This window comes from Pongo pygmaeus, chromosome 15 (assembly GCF_028885625.2).
Source record: "Pongo pygmaeus isolate AG05252 chromosome 15, NHGRI_mPonPyg2-v2.0_pri, whole genome shotgun sequence".
NCBI lineage: Eukaryota > Metazoa > Chordata > Mammalia > Primates > Hominidae > Pongo > Pongo pygmaeus.
The window spans coordinates 91,022,214-91,043,575 of record NC_072388.2 but is presented as its reverse complement, the minus strand read 5'-3'; the positions used below and the strand labels follow the sequence as shown (position 1 = coordinate 91,043,575).

General features: G+C 37.0%; 1 protein-coding gene across 6 annotated transcripts in view; it reads left to right on the top strand.

Moving 5' to 3' along the window:
• The window catches only part of TRIP11 (thyroid hormone receptor interactor 11), a 71,774-nt gene that overhangs the window by 39,870 nt on the left and 10,542 nt on the right, over positions 1-21,362 (top strand). For all 6 annotated transcript variants that reach the window (XM_054448716.2, XM_063652019.1, XM_054448715.2 and 3 more), the window contains 4 exons: positions 470-663; positions 4,376-4,539; positions 5,957-6,060; positions 11,452-11,551. In XM_054448716.2, the coding sequence (XP_054304691.2) occupies positions 470-663; positions 4,376-4,539; positions 5,957-6,060; positions 11,452-11,551 (562 nt within the window). The remainder of the gene's footprint in view (positions 1-469; positions 664-4,375; positions 4,540-5,956; positions 6,061-11,451; positions 11,552-21,362) is intronic.

Below are 21,362 nucleotides of genomic sequence, written 5' to 3'. Positions count from 1 at the left end.
GAAAGGTGATCAATGAAAATGAATTTCTCTCTTAGGTGATTTTTCTTACTCTTCCTCTGCTGTGCGGTAGTAAAATTTTAATCTCCCATGGTGCATTTTATTTCAGTCTTCAAAAGTGAAAACCATGGCATATCTTGGATATAAGAAAAATTGCCCACCCATAAAGTATGAAAAAAATGAGATTTGCTGAAAAAGTGGCCTGTCACAAAGAGTACTTCATACAGAATGAATTTTATAATTCCATTTTCCATTATAGCCACAGGGAATAAGATTTTGGGAAGTAAAGCTTCCAGATACATATTCAAGATGATTTCAAGATAATTTTTTCCTAGCATAAATACATTTTGCAGTATGAGAAATTGGTATACAATTAATATCTTCAATAATGGGAAAAAGATTTGATAACAAAATGGTTTGTAGCAGCAGAAAGGGAGCATTTTGTAAAAGAAAAATAATGTCCTCTACCTAGGTTCAACGTTTACGTGACAAAGAATTTCGGTCAAACCAAGAGCTAGAGAGATTGCGTAATCACCTTTTAGAATCAGAAGATTCTTATACGCGTGAAGCTTTGGCTGCAGAAGATAGAGAGACTAAACTGAGAAAGAAAGTCACAGTATTGGAGGAAAAGCTAGTTTCATCCTCTAATGCAATGGAAAATGCAAGGTAATTTTTTCATTTTTTTGCATTAACTTTAACTGAACACTTCTTAAATATCAGACTCAGTAAGTATTTTTTGTATGTTAGCTCATCCTTGCAAAATTCGTTATCTGTATTTTATGGATGGAGAAACTGAAGGTAAAGAGATTTAATAACCTGCCCAAGGTAGGCACACAGAGTGTGTGTGGGGGTTTCACACTTGAGTCTGTGACTCTTAAGTAGATCTGGCATTCAAACTCTCTGTGTCTTGTCCATCACCCTAGATCACTGCCTCTTACCATTTTAGGAGTATAGTTTGAAATTCTGACTGATTTTAAATGGCTCTGTCCAACTCCCAAATAACTATTTATGTGGTTTTATTTTTCATCAAATGATCTTAAGTCGAACAGGGTGTGGATGTTAGCAGGAAGAGAGTAAAGGAAGTAGCAAAGTAGAGACCAAGGTCAGTATGAAGAATTAACTGGGTTTATTAGCACTCTTGAGTGACCAGGTCCCTGTTTATATATTTTAGATTTTTATTTCTCTCAATAAAATTTTTTTCTTGTTTTTTTTTTAGTTATAAAAAGGTTATATTTTTCACATTTAGGAAAATCACACAAATCACACAGAGCCCCACATGCCCAGAGATAATCTTTTTGTGTGCCTTTTTATACTTTTATGTCTGTGTGTACATATTATATACCCTTTTTAAAGCAAAACTGAGATTATAATATTCATACTGTTTTGTAACCTGTTTCTATCAATAATATGAATGTCAGTACATGTTAAGCCATGTCTGTTTGCAATATTTTATGGCTACATAATATGCCATTATTTGGATTTGCCATGATTAACGCAGTCGTTTATTATGTGTTTTAACTTTTCAAAATCACTGAGTGTTGACGTGATATCCCAAGACATGTATTTTTGTGTTGATGACAGATTATATCCTTAGGGTAAGTTTTGAGAAATGGAACTTCTAGATCAAGAAGCATTTTAAAACTTCTGAGATTATATTGCCAAATTATTTCACAAAAAATGGTGTCCATTTATATTCCTATTAGTTGTATATGTATCTTTTTATTTATCTTTTTACTATTTATGACACAAAGGGAGATAAAATGAGATAATCGTTTCTATCTGTCTGCAAATAAATTATAGGCCAGTAGAGACAATATTCCTGTGAATTAACCCCTACCCCACCTTTGCAGAGTATGTTATTATACCTTCAGACTCAGCTGGAAAACTTGTTTAAAACGGGGATTAAAACAATGAGTGATCATTTGGCTGTATGTTTCACTTTGGCAGAAATGCTGTAACATTCTGTATTCTCACTCTTTTTTTGCACTTTTCAAGCCCTTATTTTCTCTTAATTAAAATAGTTTCTAGTCTCTGCACTTTTCATTTATTTTTCATAATAACTTCCAGAATAACCTTCCTTACATAGAGCTGTGATCTTTTTACTCCTTTTTTCAAAAACTGGTCTTGACTCAAGGATGGTCCCAGGCTCCTACCACCTTAGCCTTATTTCATGTTATCGGCTACATCCAGCCAAACTGTATTACTCACTTTCTCAGAGCCACTGTTTTCCTATTTCTTTTTCTTCTGCTTTTTCTTTTCATACGCCTTCTTCTGCCTGAAGAGTGAACCTGATCCCCAGCAAGTTGTTCTATGAATCTTGCCTATTCTTCAATTCCATTTTCTTCCTAAAGGGTGCTTTATTTAGCACCCCACTTGTCATATCCAAAAACAAACCTTCCTGGTGTGATGTTTTTCCTTTGAACTTGCATAATACTTAGTTTGAGTCTTATAGTTTGAGGGCACTTATATTTTAATTTAGGGTACAGGTAATTGTCGACGTGTCCTATACTGTCTCCTACCCAGTGAAATGTAAAGTCACTGGGAGGTAGGAATGGGCCCATTCGTTTTCTACCTATCACATAGCATATATTACACAGAGTTTAACAGCTATTCAGTAAATACTTGTTGTATGAGTACCTCAGATCTACAAACCGGATTATGGTGGTGTGAGCCCTTACTTAACAGTAGTAACACCTGGTATTTATTAACTTTTTGAGTGCCATCATAGTTCATTTCATTCCTACAGTCACCCATTGAGTGATTGCTAACCAGCAAAGTTGAACAAGGTCCAGAGATATTTGGGAGCTGAATTTAGATCTTCTGATTACCAATTTATGCTCTTTCCACAAGAGGGTGCTAATGGGTAAAGTCTCTTCAAAATGAGTTGATCCTAATGAGCTTTAATGGGCTGCTCTTGAATAAGAATTTAACCGGAAATTAAAACCCCTGGGAGACTATTGCAGTATTTTGAATGTAATCATTATACATTAAGGAAGTACACCAGTGACATAAGCCTAGATAGGTGCTATATCTATATCTACCTCTTAGGAATCTCTGGAGTCAGAGATAGAGGTTATTGTGTTTAATATAGGCAGAAAGAAAGATGATAGTAAAAGATAACTAATATTCAGAGCAGTTCATCAGTGGGATAGCCTTTGGAAAGTTGTGAGTTCACCGTGAATGCAAGGGGGTCAAAGGCAAGGGAGTGTCATAGGATCCATTTTGTATTAAATTGGGAGCTGGACAAAATGACTTCCAGGGTTCCTTACAAAACATTTTATGATAAATTACATCTTAGAGTTTTAGCCTGGAAGCACAAAAATTGCAGGCTATTCATTTGTACCTTTTTCTTTTATTTGTATTTTTTAGAGACAGGATCTCACTCTGTCGCCCAGGCTAGAGTACAGTGGTGTGATCATAGTTCTGTGCAGCCTCAAACTCCTGGGCTCAAACAGTCCTTTTGCCTTGGCCTCCCAAAGGGCTGGGATTACATGTGAGAGCCGCCTTACCTGGCCTACATTTTTATTTTGCTGACTTTTCTTATTTAACTTAATTCTTAGTCTTTAAAAGGACTGCCATTTGTTCAAAGTCACTTTCACAGGAAGAGTGATTGAATTTACAAAAACAGGGCAACAAGTACCAGAAGAACTCTTCAAGTTTCTTTGAAATTTAACTTGAATTTAATGCAGTAAAGTGTAGGAAAGATCACATTAACAGAGATAGATAGTAGGATGGTAGTTTTCAAGGGAAAGGGGAGTTACTATTTAATGGGTATGGAGTTTCAGTTTGAGAAGGTGAGAAAAGTTCTGGAGATGGATGGTGGTGGTGGTTGTACAACAGTGTGAATGTACTTAGTGCCGCTGAACTGTACACTTAAAACCAGTTAAAATGGTAAATTTTATGTATATTTTTCCATAATATAAAATGTAGGATGTTTCATCTTACTAAAGCATCTAAATACTTTGAAATCTAACTTGAATTTAAAGCAATAAGAGGCCAGGGGCGGTGGCTCATGCCTGTAATCCGAGCACTTTGGTAGGCCGAGGTGGGTGGATTGCCTGAGGTCAGGAGTTTGAGACCAGCCTGGCCAACATGGTAAAACCCCATCTTTACTAAGAATACAAAAATCAGCAGGGCATGGTGGTGGAGGGCATCAGGAGGCTGAGGCAGGAGAATCGCTTGAACCTGGGAGGCGGAGGTTGCGGTGAGCTGTGATTGCACCACTGCACTCCAGCCTGGGTGACAGAGCGAGACTCTGTCTCAAAAAAAAAAAGAAATAAAACAAAATAAAGTAATAAGACATAGGAAAGGTGGCTTCTTCTTCTTAAAGTATCTAAATAGATAGAAGCAGTTTGACTTTTATTCTTTTTGTTTGAAGCCATCAAGCCAGTGTGCAGGTAGAGTCGTTGCAAGAACAGTTGAATGTAGTTTCCAAGCAAAGGGATGAAACTGTGCTGCAGCTTTCTGTCTCTCAGGAACAAGTAAAGCAGTATGCTCTGTCACTGGCCAACCTGCAGATGGTACTAGAGCATTTCCAACAAGGTAAGCTCTACGGTCACTCTTTCAATGAAGAAAAATTGTAGTTATTGGTAATTTTGCCTAATTTGAGAGCTATTTTAGATGAGGCATGGGGAAATCTCTGAAAGGTTACCCACTGGTAGAGGGGAAGGGTGAGTAGCCATCAAAAAGTTAATTTGGACTCCTTTTACAATTAAGATGAGAAAATAAACTTTATTTAGTAATTATTAAAAATTTGTTTTAATATCTTATTACCAGTGAGAGATGAGAGTTGAGGAAATACAAGGAAAGATGATCAAGTAATAAAGAGGAGAATACAAAGAAAGATGATCAAGTAATAAAGAGGAGCATACAAAGAAAGAGAGATACGCACATAAAAAGAATAGTTAGGTTTTAAGATAAGGGCTGGGGGTTGAACCTACTTCAGATAATCATCATTAATTACTGTTCTTTGAAATGGTGATTCACATGTTCATAGCTATTCATCTATGCTTTGAGGTAACTACATTTTCTAGTCCATATGGAAGATGCTTTTTTGGAGACACAATAATAGTAACCAGAGCAGTTCTACCCTGAGAACCAAATATACCTTTTCACATTCTACTTCCTATCCTTACATTTACTCACTTTAGATCATTCATCCATCCATTTGTTTATTCATGCATTCAGTAATTATTGACAGTAAATAAACTGCTAGTTGTGGGAGGTGATTAGGGGATATGAGAATGAGGAAGTAACAAGGACTTGTAGTTTTATGTTAAGCAAAACTTTAAATGTCCCTTCAGGGTTGAAATCTTAAATTTTAGATATAAGAATTCTTGCCAGGCACGGTGGCTCATGCCTATAATCCCAGCACTTTGGGAGGCCAAGGTGGGCAGATCACCTGAGGTCAGGAGTTCAAGACCAGCCTGGCCAATGTGGTGAAACCCCGTCTCTACTAAAAATACACAAATTAGCCAGGTGTGGTGGAAGATGCCTGTAATCCCAGCTACTCGGCTTGAACCCTGGAGGAGGAGGTTGCAGTGAGTGAGCCGAGATGACACCACTGCACTCCAGCCTGGGTGATAGAGTGAGACTCTGTCTCAAAAAAAAAAAAAATTTGAGGTCTACTTTACAGTATAATGTAATTATTAGAGTGGGTATGTTTACAAAGCAGTGTGGAACTGAGACTGTAGAGAAAGTGTTGCCAAAGAGGAAATATTTGAGAAGAGTTATGAAAGGAGAGAAGAATCTGCAAGATAGACAAGATGGAGAAGTGTTTAGGCGGAGGAAAGTGATCTTATTACTTTAGTACCACTTAACATTATCACTAAGGCATATATTATTTTCTGTTTGAGACATTTGAACTGTTTTCATTGGATTATTAAAATTTAAAATGGCTTAACATTCTAATTTATCACACGATTGCAAAATACTAATGTTAACTTTCTTTTCTCTTTAGAGGAAAAAGCTATGTATTCTGCTGAACTCGAAAAGCAAAAACAGCTTATAGCTGAATGGAAGAAAAAGGCAGAAAATCTGGAAGGAAAAGTGATATCATTACAGGTAGGACAAAATAGTTTTCTCTTGTAGGTTTTATTATTCATGGAACAGTTACTTGTAGAGTCTTTGTCTTGGAAATAATCTCCTAAACTGTTCATTTAGTAAATTTTCTACCCTGAATCCAGCCCTCTGCTGTAGGCTGACAGTGAACAAGATACCCAGGATTTCCCTAAGGTGTCATAGTTTAGAGTAGACACAGCAAATGTAAGATGATAGGACATTTAAATTTTTTGGCACGTAGAGGTATTTTAGAAGTCTTCGGGGAGAAAAACACCCAAATTAATCTATAATTTTAACTTTATAATTTTCTCTCTCTCTCTTTTTTTTTTTTTTTTTTTTTTTTGAAACCGAGTTTCGCTCTTGTTACCCAGGCTGGAGTGCAATGGCGTGATCTTGGCCCACCACAACCTCTGCCTTCCGGGTTCAAGCAATTCTCCTGCCTCAGCCTCCCAAGTAGCTGGGATTACAGGCACGCACCACCATACCCAGCTAATTTTGTATTTTTAATAGAGATGAGGTTTCACCACGTTGGTCAGGCTGGTCTCAAACTCCTGACCTCAGGTGATCCGTCCACCTCAGCCTCCCAAAGTGCTGGGATTACAGGCGAGAGCCACTGCGCCTGGCATGTAATTTTCTTTTTTCAACAAAATTTTAAATTTGTACCTCTGTGAGCACTCATTTCACGTGGTTTAAAACAATATATATTATCCCATTAAATCTTTTTCTTTTGTATAATAACATCATCCTTTAAAATATTTTTCTATTACATGCTATATTTCATACATACAAAAATTATATATAAGGAATAAATAAAAATGAACCCCTATGAAGAGATAGGACACCAAAACAACGTGCTTTTAGATAGATTTAGGAGAAACTTTTCTTTTTTTTTTTGAGACGGAGTCTCGCTCTGTCACCCATGCTGGAGTGCAGTGGCGCTATCTCGGCTCCCTGCAAACTCCCCCTCCCAGGTTCACGCCATTCTCCTGCCTCAGCCTTCCGAGTAGCTGGGACTACAGGCGCCCGCCACCACACCTGGCTAATTTTTTGTGTTTTTAGTAGAGACGAGGTTTCACCGTGTTAGCCAGGATAGTCTCGATCTCCTGACCTCGTGATCCGCCCGCCTTGGCCTCCCAAAGTGCTGGGATTACCCACCATGCCCGGCCTAGGAGAAGCTTTTCTATGTCATAAATAGACTGTCAATAACTGGTAGAAAATGATAAAATTCATTTACCTGACATTAATGGAGGTAATTATGCTGTTCTTCAGGAACATTAATGTCCCAAGTAAGTGAAGATATACTTCCTAATAAAGTTTTAACATTTTAATTAAGTATTAAATGGCTGCAAAACAATTTAGATAATATGTGTAAAATATAAGGCTAACAATGCAGCAAATACCCACACCGTCACCACCCAGTGTAAGAAATAAAACTTCATCCTTTGAAGTTCCTTATGCACCCCTTCACATCCCATTCTCATCTTCCACCTCTTAGGCAACCACTATTCCAAAATGTTAGGTTTATTACCTCCTTATTTTGTTTGGTTTTCTTTTTTCTTTTTCTGCTTGTTTTCTTTATGGTTCTTATCACATAGGTTTGAAGCTCCAGACAATCCATTGTTTGGTTTTGCATATTTTTGAAGTCTATGTAAATGGAATTTGAACTATATGTAAATTCAGTAATTTTTCTGAGACTTGCTTTTTTTTTTTTTTTTTTTGAGACGGTGTTTCACTCTTTGCTCAGGCTGGAGTGCAAGGGCATGATCTCAGCTCACTACAACCTTTGCCCTGGGTTCAAGTGATTCTCCTGCCTCAGCCTCCCAAGTAGCTGGGATTACAGGCACCCACCATCACGCCTGGCTAATTTTTGTATTTTTAGTAGAGACAGGGTTTCACCATGTTGGCCAGGCTGTTCTTGAACTCCTGACTTCAGGTGATCCATCCATATCAGCCTCCCAAAGTGCTGGGATTACAGGCGTGAGCCACTGCACCCGGCTGAGACTTGCTTTTTTAAAAAACTTACCATAGTGTTTATGAGATTCAGTCATATTACTGTGTGTTACTGTATGTAGGTGATTCATTATTTTCATTTCTGTATGCATTGCATTAATATATAATTTACCCATTTTATTAATAACAGGTATTTCAGATATCTTCTAAACATACAAGAGTTTTTTTAGATGTATATCTTGATTGGAATTGCTGAGTTATAGGACATATATGGTCAACTTCAGCTTTATTAGATGATTAATTGTTTTCTGAAGTGGTTGTGCTAATTTACTCCTACTAGCAGGCACATGACTTCTTGTTCTACATCCTTGTCAACACTTCACATTATCAGACTTTCAAAGTTTTTGACAATCTGATGGGTAGGAAGTGTCTTAGTCCATTTTGTGGTGATACGATAGAATACCGCAGACTGGTTTATTTATAACGAACAGAAACTTAGTAGCTCATGGGTTCTGGAAGCTGGGAAATCCAAGATTAAGGTGCCAGAAACTGGTGAACCTCCTTGCTACATCATCCCATGGCAAAGAGAGGGTAAGATGAGAGAGCAAGAGGGGGCCAAACTCCTCCTCTTGTAAGGAACCTACTCCCTTGATTATGAACCCACTCCCACAGTAAGGACATTAATCTATTCATGAGGGTGGTGCCCCCATGAACCAAACACCTCCCATCAGGCCCCACCTCCCGATACTGCCACACTGTGAATCAGGTTTTCAGCAAATGAACTTGTGGGTATACATTCAAGCCATAGCAGAAGGGCTATCTTCCTGTGGTTTTAATTTGCACTTCCCTAATTACCAATGAGGTGAAGCATCTTTTAATAGGTTTATTGACCATTTATACTTACTTTCTTGTCAGCTCATTAATACATTTAAAAAGATGTATTTTATCTAATACTCTTAGTAATTTCTAGTGGATCCAGAGTATACAGTCTGTGGAACTGCTAGAATGGAAGTCCAGATCTTCTTCTCTTTTTTCTTAGAGACAGTCTTGCTTTGTTGTCCAGGCTGGTCTCAAACTCTTGGGCTCAAACAATCCTCCTGTCTTGGCCTCACAAAGTGTTGGAATTACAGGCGTGAGCCTCTATGCCTGGCATTTTTTTCTTATTTTAATTAGAGATGAAATCTTGCTATGTTTCCTGGGCTGGAATGCAGTGGCTCTTCACCAGTGTGATCATAATAGTGCACTACAGCCTTGCATTTCTGGACTCAAGCAATCCTCCTGCCTCAGCCTTTTGACTAGCTGGGACTATAGGCATGTATCACAGCACCCAGCCAAATCTTCTTTTAAAACTAGTTTTATTTTTTAAAATTTAAAATGTAATATACATTTAAAAGAAGAATGAAATAAATGAGAAGAAATTGAGAGAATTAATAAAAATAAAAGCTGTAATTAATGAAGTAAAAACCAAACGACTGGTAGAAAGAATAACAAAATCTAAATGCTGATTTTGGAAAAAATCCAAGTGTAGATTTAAGCTTTAATAACTTCATAAGTACAAATGGTGTGGGGTTAAAAAAAAAATCATTTGAAAGTTTAAATTTCCTTCACACTAAATTTAGTTTTGTGGATTTTTGAATAGTAAATATTTTATTTAAAATTTTTAATTTCAGTCCCTCTATATATCAATCAGGGTTCAACTCCTAAAAGCAGAATCAGTAGGGTGTGTATGTATATGTGTCAAATTTATATATGTGATATATATGGATACACACATGCAATTTATTACAAGGAATTGGCTACAAGATTGTAGTGGCTGGCTAAGCAAGTCTGAAATTTGTAGGGTTGGCAGTCAAGATGGGAAGCCCACATCAAAGGCAGGCTGGAACTCAGCAGGCATGGGCCAAAGCTGTTGTCCACAGGCAGCCAGGAAAGGAAAGTCACAAGCAGGATGGAACTCCATAGGCACAGGCGGAAGCTGCGGTCCAAAGAAGGAATTTCTTCTTTTTTAGGGGGAAGCCTAAACCCTGGCTTTTAAGAACTTTAAAACTGGTTCAATTGGGCCCACCCAAATTATCCAGAATAATGTGCCTTTCTTAAATTCAACTGATTAAGGACTTTGATTACATTTTCAGAATACCTTCACAGCAACATCTAGATTATGTTTGATTGAATAACTGGGGACTGTGGCCTATCCAGGATGACACAGTAAAAAGGCTATCACACTGATTGAAGATGGCAAAACTTGACTTTAAATTTACATGGGAGAATACTATGAGAAATTTATGAGAAATAATGCAGTGAGGAGAGACCTGCCTACTAGATGTCATAATAGAGCCATAAATCGATACAATATTGACTAGATTAGTGGATTAAGGAGAATCCAGAAATAGAGCCCAGGATATACTTGAGAATTTGAAACTAAAATCTAAATTAATCTAATGAGAAAAAGGATAGCTTATCTAATTAACGATGTTGATAAAACCAGCTGTCCATAAGGAAGAAAGAAAAAAAAAAAACAGACCCCCATCTTACATCATAAACAAAAGTAAAGTCTAATTGTATTAAAGCAGGGATTCTCAACTGGGAGTGGTGCTGATTATCTGGGGATAGATGGCATTTATTGGGCAAGGAATGCCAAAGCCACTCCCATTAAGAAACACTGTGTTAAAGATTTAGATATATTACAAAATATCTTGTAATAAAATCTGGAAGAGTACATTTACATTCTAAGGGCAAGGAGGATCCTAACCAAGACTAAAACTAAGAAGCTGTAAAAGCAAAGTAGAACATGTTTGACTATACAGTATTTAAAATGTTTACATGACAAAAGATATTATAGAGTCAGTAGAAAAATGGCAGATATGGTAATGATATTTGCTTAGCACAGGTGAAAAAGCTTCGTATCTACTATACAAGGTGCTCTTACAGATGGACAGGAGAAATACAACTCAGTAGAATCTTGGGCAATGTATGCAAAGAGGTTTTCACAGAAGGACAGATCCAGCTTGCCCTGTAAACATGAAAAGTAATACTCAAATTCACTAGTAGTGGTCAGGGAAATAAAATTTAAAGTAACAAAGTCATAATCAAGCATCACTGTATTAGACTTTCAAAAATTAAAAAGAGAACATTTGTTGCTATATTTCTGGACTTTCTGTATCTTTGTTTTTTTGTAGTTTATGTTATTACTTTTTTTTTTTTCTGTCATGTTGTCTTTCAGTGGCATCTGCTCTTTTTGTTTAGTTCCTCTAAATGAGGCAGTATTGTATTGAAAAGAATGTGAGTTCTGCCTTTGATACTTATTGGTTGGATACATTTGCCCAAGGTCATAGAGGTGCAGCTTCACCAGCTGAAATGTAGAAGTTGACTCTAAGATGTCTCTCAGCCTTATAGTTTGTGAAATAATTTTTGCATACTTTTTTTTAATGAAGTTTTCTTTCTCAGGAACGTTTGGATGAAGCAAATGCTGCATTGGATTCAGCATCAAGACTTACAGAACAGTTAGATGTAAAAGAAGAACAAATCGAAGAACTTAAAAAACAAAGTAGGTTTTTTTTTCTTTTCGTTTTTTCCCCCACTACAATACTGATATTAAATCAAATGTAGTCTTCTGTCATAAATTGGCATAGTTGAGTGAGACCAACTTCATTGATGTGTGACTTCCATTTGTATCTTCCCTGACTGATTTGCTTCAATTTAAGTATGGTCCTAGTGAAACCAGAGTCATTAAGTTGGCCCTGGCTGTCCAGTTAGTTTTCCTGGATGTTGAGGCAGTGCCATTGCATTGGCTGTCACCCTGTTGACCATCAGAGGGGTTGATTGGACTGATTTGACTTTTTATGGATATGATTTCTCCCTTATCAGTTCACGTGCATCTTGCCTAAAGCCATCTGATCTGTTAGAGAAGGCAGAATTCTCAAAAGAGTAACTTTCTGTAGAATGAATGTCTCAGTATAGCTAGATTTTTATTATTGTAGATGGTGTTTTACCACAGGTGCATCTTGTATTTTTTGATGTTTATAAGGTGTCTCATATGCCCTGTCCATTCCCTAAGGTATGTCCTATGCTTAGGATTATTAATTGGTTCAGTGATCAGGTGGCTTACAGGGCTTTGTTGAATCCAACAGCTGACAAAGATGGCATATCCTCATTTCATCTCTGATTTAGAGGCAACCAGGAAGTCAAAACTATTCTAGGGCTGCATTTAGTAGGTAATGATTCAAGGTTATTGGAAAGGTGATAACGGAGCCTAGAAATGCATCAACTTTAGATGTCTAGGTTAGGCACGATAGTAACAAGGCATGTAGTTAAGAAATACATACCACCTAACATGAAATTAGAAATAAGCAAAAATAGAAGGAGATGGTACAGCAGAGGAGCTGTCAACAACAGAAGCAGTGACTTAGACACTAGGGAGGCAAGCCGGCAGGAACCACTGATGCATGGACACCAAAGGACAAGCCAAAGTAAGCTGGCCTAAATCCAGCAGGAGACAGGAGAGGGGAGATTTTTAGGAATACAAAGAAAAAAAGATAGATGTGAAGTAATTGTCCTCAAAATGACTTGATTCTGAGGCAAGTTACTGCCCAACCAAAAGTCTTCTACCTTGTAAGACTTGGCCAGGCTAGGATCTCTAAATCTAGTAGAGGGCCTGGAAATGGGCAGCAAGGAAACAATTATATATTGAGTGTCTATTATGGACATTTGACATAATATTTATGTATTTAGTCTTCTCATCATTTACTTTTTATAAGCATCTCTAAAATAAGTGGTATTATCCATTTTATAGATTAAAGAGGCAAGATTTGAACTCCGATCTTTTTACCTATTACCATAATTCATGGTCTTACCATGTTATTGTAGCCCTATCAGGAAAATGGTTATTTATAGTCTGACTTGTATTTTGTTCTGTATATCTCCAATTTCCCTTGAAAATATGGTAGCATCTTCTGTATTGTGCCCTAACGTTGAAATGGTTGCCTTTACCAAGAGCAGTATTTATTTAGAAAACAGTCTAGTTAGATCGAATGCCAGTGCAACTACAGCATTATCTGGAAGACATATGGGCAACTGAAAGGAGACACACTGGGAATTGATAATCTTCGGGTTGGGCTAGACTAATGGAGGTGAAACAGCAATGTTGTGAACCAGCTCATTGCTTTGTGACAACTCAGTGCTATATGTTATGCTACTATAATGTCTAAGGCCACATCCTTTTTTAGACACCTACCTGAGTAATTCCCAATAGTTGATGGTAAATTTAAAATTCTATAATTTATTGTAGTTAATAAATATTATCAGAGTTCTTGAAATACAGGTTGAGCATCCCTAATCCAAAGTCTGAAATGCTCCAAAGTCTAAAACTTTTTGAATGCTGACATGATGCTCAAATGAAATGCTTATTGGAGCATTTTGGATTTTGGATTTTTGGATTAGGGATGCTCAGCCAGTAGTACTATAATGTAGCTATTTCAAAGTCTGAAAAATCCGAAATCCGAAACACTTCTGGTTCCAAGCATTTTGGGTAAGAGATACTCAACCTGCATTTAGTACTTGTTCAGACACTCATTTAAGCCCCCACTAGTAGAATATTTTCAGATGTTCTTGATTATAGATGATGAAGCTTAGGTGGAAAATACTAATATTCATTGTAAATGTATACAAACTTTGGATTCATTTTGTGGAATCAGTATTAGCTACAGAGAAAGCTCTGATTATGCTTGTATAACTGGTATTTGAAAGGGCAGGCAAGAGGCCAGTGTTGGACAGACAGGAAGGGGTGTAAAGAGACAGTTGGTTCTGTTATGTCTGTAAGTCATTCTTGCCATTTACAGCTCTTCTTAACAATCTGTTTTCTTATATTACCTAAGTGCTTTAATATCACTTTTATATCTCTAAATACAAATGCAATTTTGTTTTCTCAAAGCTGCACTCTTGATTCGATATAAACAAAACTTTGATTAGCTCACTTGTTTCAGAAGAATCACTGTATATTTTCTCTCCTAGATCATTAAGTACTTTAAATGTTGATTGATGTTGTAATACTGTACTTTATTTTTAACACAAAACTTGGCCAGACAGCAAAAATATTTGCCAGGAGAAACAATTTTGAAAAAGACAGATTGCCTTTTGTTGGAAGAAAGTATATGGAGACTTGAATTGTAAAGGCAAAGTATTGTTTTACTTCTAAGCATCTGTAGACTAATGATTAGTTGATACACAGTTTCAGCATTTAAACAATATTAGGAAGCTCACTTTTAAAAGTATTTTATTCCAAATGGTTGATTATGTTATTGCTACCAGAGATGAGATGATTCAGTCTGGTCAAACATATGAAAAAGAGAGCTGTTGCAAATAACGCCAATATTGAAACAGTAGACTGTTGATAATTTCAGTCATTTCTTAGAGTATGTATGTGCATCTGTGCTTATGAATTAAGAGTATTTTTGGGCCTTGTGTGAAAAGTATGAAGACAGATGCTTATCAAGCACTAAGTATTTAATGAGAACCAATTGCTTGGCTTCCCATTAGGTGCTATATGAGGTACTAGATAGTATCCCTTTTCCAAGGAGTTTAGCTAAGGAAATGACACATCATGTAGATACCCCGTAGGTTAGTAATTGAAGACAGTGGTGCACAACAGTGATCATAAGACAGGGCATATTTAGTTCCTCCAGAATCCCATTAAGGGTCAGGCAACATTCCATGGAGAAAAGGAACTTGAGTAGAGACATAAACCAGTAGTAGGGAACTGTTTAAATCTTTCTCCGTGTCTCCCTCCCCCTCTATCCCTCTTCCTGGGAAAGTAACGAAGAAAATAAATCCTACGATCCTAAGAGTACTATAGTTTCATAGACAGTGTTGGTTGTTAAAAGAATTACTGCTATCCTTCCTTTTAAAAAATTATTCTTTCAGCATTTTACCTGAAAGTGTTCTTCAATACAGTTCCAGAGACTTCACATGCCATCCCATATCCAAACTCAATACAGTGGCCTATGAAGCGCATATGACAGTGGTTTTCATTAACTATTCTGAGCTGATCAGAGTTTAGAATTCCATGGAATTGTTATTGATGAGAAATTATACACCTGTGACTGAACCATTAAAATGTGTTATCTTGCTATATTTGTGGCCAATTTGACATTTTCCTTTCCTTCTTGTTCTCTACCATCATCCTTGACATAAATTCCTGCTAAATGAAAGTGATTTGGCCAGGCATGGTGGCTCACACCTGTAATCCCCGCACTTTAGGAGGCCAAGGTGGGTGGATCACCTGAGGTCAGGAGTTTGAGACCAGCCTGGCCAACATGGTGAAACCCCGTCTCTACTAAAAATATGAAAATTAGCCAGGCATGATGGCTCATGCCTGTAGTCCCAGCTTCTTGGGAGGCTGAGCCACAAGAATTGCCTGAACCTGGGAGGTGGAGGTTGCAGTAATCGAGATCACGCCACTGCACTCCAGCCTGGGCAACAGAGTGAAACTTGGTCTCAAAAAGAAAAAAGAAAAGAAAAAAAAATGATTGGATAAATTGAAATAAAAAGCACAAGATATTGTTATTTTGATAACTGTGATTCAGAAAGGTGGTGAATTTTATGGTGTGCAAAGAAAAGTGAGTTTTCATAAGCAATACAAATTTAGTTCTAACATCAGGAAGATCTTTTGGTCTGTCTGCTAGTTTATACCTGTATCTGAAAGGGCAGCATGACTGATTTTTTTTTTAAGAAGGTTGAATGACTACTTTTAAAAGTCTCCTATGAGTTGAGAATGGAAAATTTCCTTAGACCATTTTTTAAAAGAAAATTTAGAAGAGTGTATAAAATGAGTCCCAGTAAAACTTACTGTAATATGAAGCATAAAAACATGTTTTAAAGCTACAGATATAAAAGAAGCTTAAAATGTTTTTCATGGAACTACCTTTACGGTGCTGGATGGTAAAGTTTTTATTTTAAATAAAGACATTCCGTTTTCCAGGACATGATTTATACAAGAAAACATATAATGTCCTGTTGAACATAGGCCAAATACATTCCCAGACGCTTTGTTACCCAAACCTTTTGAGGGATTTCTTTATAGATGTTTTTGGCAGAAGTGGTGATTTTAGAGGAAACATATAAGAAGTACCAGATGCAGTTTTCTAAATTGCCATAAATGGTTAAAAAATTATTTTGATGATATAAACATCTGGGTATACTAGACAATGCCAAAATATGAGTTAAGAAAAAAGTGTATGTCAATTAGGTAAATAATTAAACCTTTTTCAACTGAACTGTATTTTAGAAATTGCAGTTTTAAAAAAATTCCTCTAAGTTTAAAGGGAAAAGTAAATGATATAGCAATAAGAATGTTTTGAGTTAATGTGTTTTTGTGTCCTTACCCTGATTTCTTTATGTATGGATAAGTACATAATTCAGAACATAAATTGTTCTTTTTGTCCAGTGTTCTGTTCTTTGCAGATATTCTTTTTTCCCAGAGAAAATCAATCATTATTTGACTTATTTCTCAAATATTCATTGTTTATTTGCTGTGTGCTAAGCACTGCAGTAAGACTAAAGATGTAAAGACAGGAGACAAGGGTCCTGCCTTCAGGAGGTTTACAGTCAGGCAGGAAGGGAAGATGACATGCATGAAATACGTGAAACAAATGGTTTAGAAAGGAAAGAGCCATCCTTTGTACTTGGTGTTGGTAGCATGGAAGGGTAGAAAAGGTTAGTGAAGGGCTCAGTTGAAATTACTTGAATGGCGAGTAGATATAGCTAAGAAGGCAGAGAGTTGGGGAAACGTGTTCTAGACAGAGGGAGGAATTCCTGTGAAACTGTGTGGCATAATCCGGAAACTGGCTGAAGATACAGTTGGCTAGTAATGACCAAGGGTGCTGGGTATGTGTGCCTATGTATGTGTTGGAGTGGAATGCTGAGAAGATGGAGGTAGAAGTGGGTTGCCGTGTGGAAATAAGAATCTCTTAGTATGGATCACAAACACAAATTGTAAACTGAGGCCATGGTGATAATACAAAAGAGCACATGAAACTAGGTAGAGACTGATCATTTGAAGAGTGTTTCTTATGGAGGCAGCAGATTCTCAGCTCTGCCCAGCTGCTGCCATGCAGGAATGTGGGCCCAGTGTTGCCATGTCTTCAGATCTTTGAAGAGACCCTGGAAATCTGCATTTTTTTCATGAAATATCCCATTAAAAAATTAATTTCAACTTGTGGATTCAAGGGTATCTGTACAGGGTTACCTGTACAGGTTTATTACTGCTTGACACTGAGGTTTGGGGTACAAATGATCTCGTCACCCAGGTAGTGAGCATAGTTTGTTTTTCAGCCCTTCTCCCCCTCTCCCTCTTCCCCTTCTGGTATCTCCAGTGTCTGCTGTTCCCATCTTTATGTCCATATGTACCCAATGTGTGGCTCCTGCCTGAAAGTAAGAAAGTGTGTAACACTTTTAAAATTAAATATATATTCTGTCTCACATGCCAGAGGAATAACAATTAAATATATAACCACTCATAATATTTACTCTTTTTAAAAAAAATTAGTTCTGTTTCAATATGGAGAAATATAGTTCAGATTATCTGAATTCATAATAAAGGGTTAAGGGAAGAGAATGGTGAGGAAAAATAAATTTGATTTGGTTATATTAAAAATATTTATATAAAATCAAGTGTACATAGTAACTCTGGTGAATAATCCAAATTTGGTCTACAAATAATCCAGTAGACCTCAACCAATCACAGATTCTGATCTAGTGGAATTCAGATTAATGAAGTTATACTGTATTAATAAAATTCTTTTCCTGTGAGTTCATTGCTAAGAAGTAGAAGTTTATTTTTATTTTTAAGAGGCAGGGTCTTTTTTTTTTTTTTTTTTTTTGTAGAGACAGTCTGTCTATGTTGCTCAGGCTGGTCTTGAACTCCTGGCATCAAATGATCCTTCTGCCTTGGCTTCCCAAGGTGCTAGGATTACAATAGGCGTGAGCAACTGGGCCTGGCCTAGAATTTTAAAAGATACTTTTCACTCAGCAATGAACAATTATGATTATGGGACAACAAAACATTTACCATATACTTTAGACCTTCAAATTCTGTGTTGGATACAGTTGAAAATAATTGAGTTAAAAGACAAAGCAGGGCTGGGCACGGTGGCCCGTGCCTGTAATCCCAGCACTTTGGGAGGCCGAGGCAGATGGATCACTTGAAGTCAGGAGTTGGAGACCAGCTTGGCCAACATGGTGAAACCCTGTTTCTACTAAAAATACAAAAAAATTAGCCAGGTGTGGTGGCGCATGCCTGTGATCCCAGCTACCCAGCAGGCTGAAGCGCAAGAATCGCTTGAACCTGGGAGGCATAGGTTGCAGTGAGCAGAGGGTGTGCCACTGCACTACAGCCTGGGTGACAGAGCGAGACTCTGTCTAAAAAAACAACAACAAAAAAGACAAAACAGATGCTTATAAAGCTTAACCTCAAATTGCAAATAGTATAATATCTTTTAAAAATACATTATTTGGGCCGGGTGCGGTGGCTGACACCCGTAATCCCAGCACTTTGGGAGGCTGAGGTGGGTGGATCACTTGAGGTCAGGAGTTCAAGACCAGCCTGGCCAACATGGAGAAACCCTGTCTCTACTAAAAATACAAAAATTAGCCAGGCGTGGTGGCAGGCGCCTGTAATCCCAGCTACTCGCGAGACCGAGGCAGGAGAATTGCTTGAACCTGGGAGGTGGAGGTTGCAGTGAGCTGGGGCGCCACTGTACTCCAGCCTGGGTGACAGAGTAAGACTCTGTCTCCAAAAAAAAAAAAAAAAAAAGTATATATATACATATATATATAAATGTATATATATACATATATATACATTTATATATATACATATATATAAATGTATATATACATATATAAATGTGTGTATATATATAAATATATATATAAAATTTGATGTTAAAAGTGATCTTGTATAACTTGAAATTCTGTAATAAAAAAGATCTAATTTCTAGCTTTTGCGTTGATTATATTTAATTAAATGAAGAGGTTAAATTTCCTTATTAGGTTTAATATTGTATCAGATTTAAATATGTTTTTAAGGTATCCAGATGCAGATAAGACACCAGATGCAATTCATTTATTGACATATATATGTATATATTTGTGAAATCATCTTTCTAACATTTTTTTCTTCCTTCTGTTGACTCCTTGGCCTCAAAGATGACAAACATGCAAAATGGAGGGGGGAAAGCCTCACAAAATGTTAACATTAAACAGAGTAATATATGTGATACTGATTCAGGCTAGATTGAAATATGAACTTTTTAGTTATTTTAAGAAATTGGATGATAAGTACTAATGCTTTATATAGCACTTTACTATTTAGAAAAGTCACATTTGATCATTCAGTTGATTCTATCAAATCCTTTGAGATAAGCATGTTCATTTTACAAAATAGGCAACAAAGGCTGGCCCTGGTGATAGGACCATGATTCATATCCACTTCTGACTCTCAAGTTCTGTGTTCCTTTTTTTTCTCAGTCAGGTGACTGTTCAGTAAATCTGACTTGGATCTTGCCTACAGGAGCTTAGTCATGAAATAGCCAAATGACTTTGTAAGCAGTATAATTCATTTTAAGATGTAGTATGATTCATTTTAAGATGTTCTCTGAAGGCAGCATTGTAGTGTACTGTCATTAATTACAAATGAAATGTAAAATTATGATGTGCCGATTTGTTGCAATCAATTACATTTTATGTTCAATTTTTATTTTAAACCAAATGTTGAAGACCATGGCACCATGTCCAAGTGTTCCAGAGAAGAGACTCTGATATGGCAAGTTTTACTATGTCACAGATGTAGAGTAACTCTTTCTCCAAACTAGACTAAATCTCAGTTGCTTTATTGCTGAACTTTTCAAGTGCCCCCCTCCACCTTTTTTTTTTTAACTTCCAAAAAATTATTTTGGCATGTGAGATTATTTCACAGAAATATTTTATTTGGCTTAAAACTGATTTCTAATAACCATATTTTCCCTGCCCATATAAATACAGTTCTGATTTCAAATTGTGGTTTGCATTAGAGTTCAGTTTTTGTAGAGAAATATTCAGAATCTCTGATGGGAGGAAAATAAGGGTGCCTGAAGAAAAAGAGGCATCTGTAGGGACCTTTGTAGTAGGTGTTTAACTTTCTTTTCCTTTCCAGACCCCTCATAGTTAATACCATCCTTCTAGCACCGTCCCTTAAATTCTGAGATTTTCCCCCTAGACTCAAATATCAGAATACATTCAAACTACTGCTTGAGTTTGCAACAGCCCTTTGCATTCCACATCACATTAGCTCAGGGACAAACTGTATGTTCTGATAGTGAGTTTAGGAAATTTTAACCCTGTCATTTTCGCCTTAAGGATGTTTTGACTCTGCCTTTCTGAATACAGAGACTTTAATAAAAACCATACAAATCTTAGTAAGTTTTCATCAAGAAAGTATTTTTGATTTGGACTTCTACGCAGTTTGATTTCTTGATCAGTTTTTCATAGAGCAAAGTTAAAATTTTCTACTTTATTTACTAAAATTTTTATCAGGCTCAGCTCTGCTTTGTGAATTTTACTCTGAAGATGTCTGTCATTTCACTTTCTCTCTCTCTTTTTTTTTTTTTTTTTTGGAGACAGGGTCTTGCTCTGTTGTCCAGGCCGGAGTGCAGTGGCACAATCTGAGGTCACTTCAATATCTGCCTCCTGGGCTCAGGCGATCCTCCCGCCTCAGCCTCCTAAGTAACTGGAATTGCAGGTTCATGCCGCCACACCCGGCTAATTTTTGTAATTCTTGTAGAGACAGGGTTCTGCTATGTTGCCCAGGCTGGTCTCAAACTGCTGAGCTCAAGCAATATGCTTACATTGGCCTCGCAAAGCACTGGGATTACAAGCGTGAGCCACTGCGCCCAGCCTGTCTTTTTAAAATAAGAGATAGTATAGAGTAGTGTTATATCCTGGTTATGTTCTAAAAGTAGTACTGTCCAGTAGGAATATACTATGAGCCACGTGTAATTTTAAATTTTTTAGTGGCCATGTTAAAACAGTAAAAAGTTATAGGTGAAATTGTTTGATAATATGTTTTATATAGGGACAGGCACAGTGGCTCACACTTGTAATCCCAACATTTTGGAAGGCTATGGCAGGAGAATTACTTGAACGCAGGAGTTTGAGATGAGCCCAGGCAACATCGTGAGGCCCCATCTCTACAAAAAATTAGAAATTAGCTGGTTGTGGTGGTGCACACTGGTAATCTCAACTATTTCCTGAGGCTGAGGCAGGAGGATGGCTTGACCCCAGGAGTTTGAGACTGCAGTGAGCTGTGAGCATGCCACAGCCTGGGC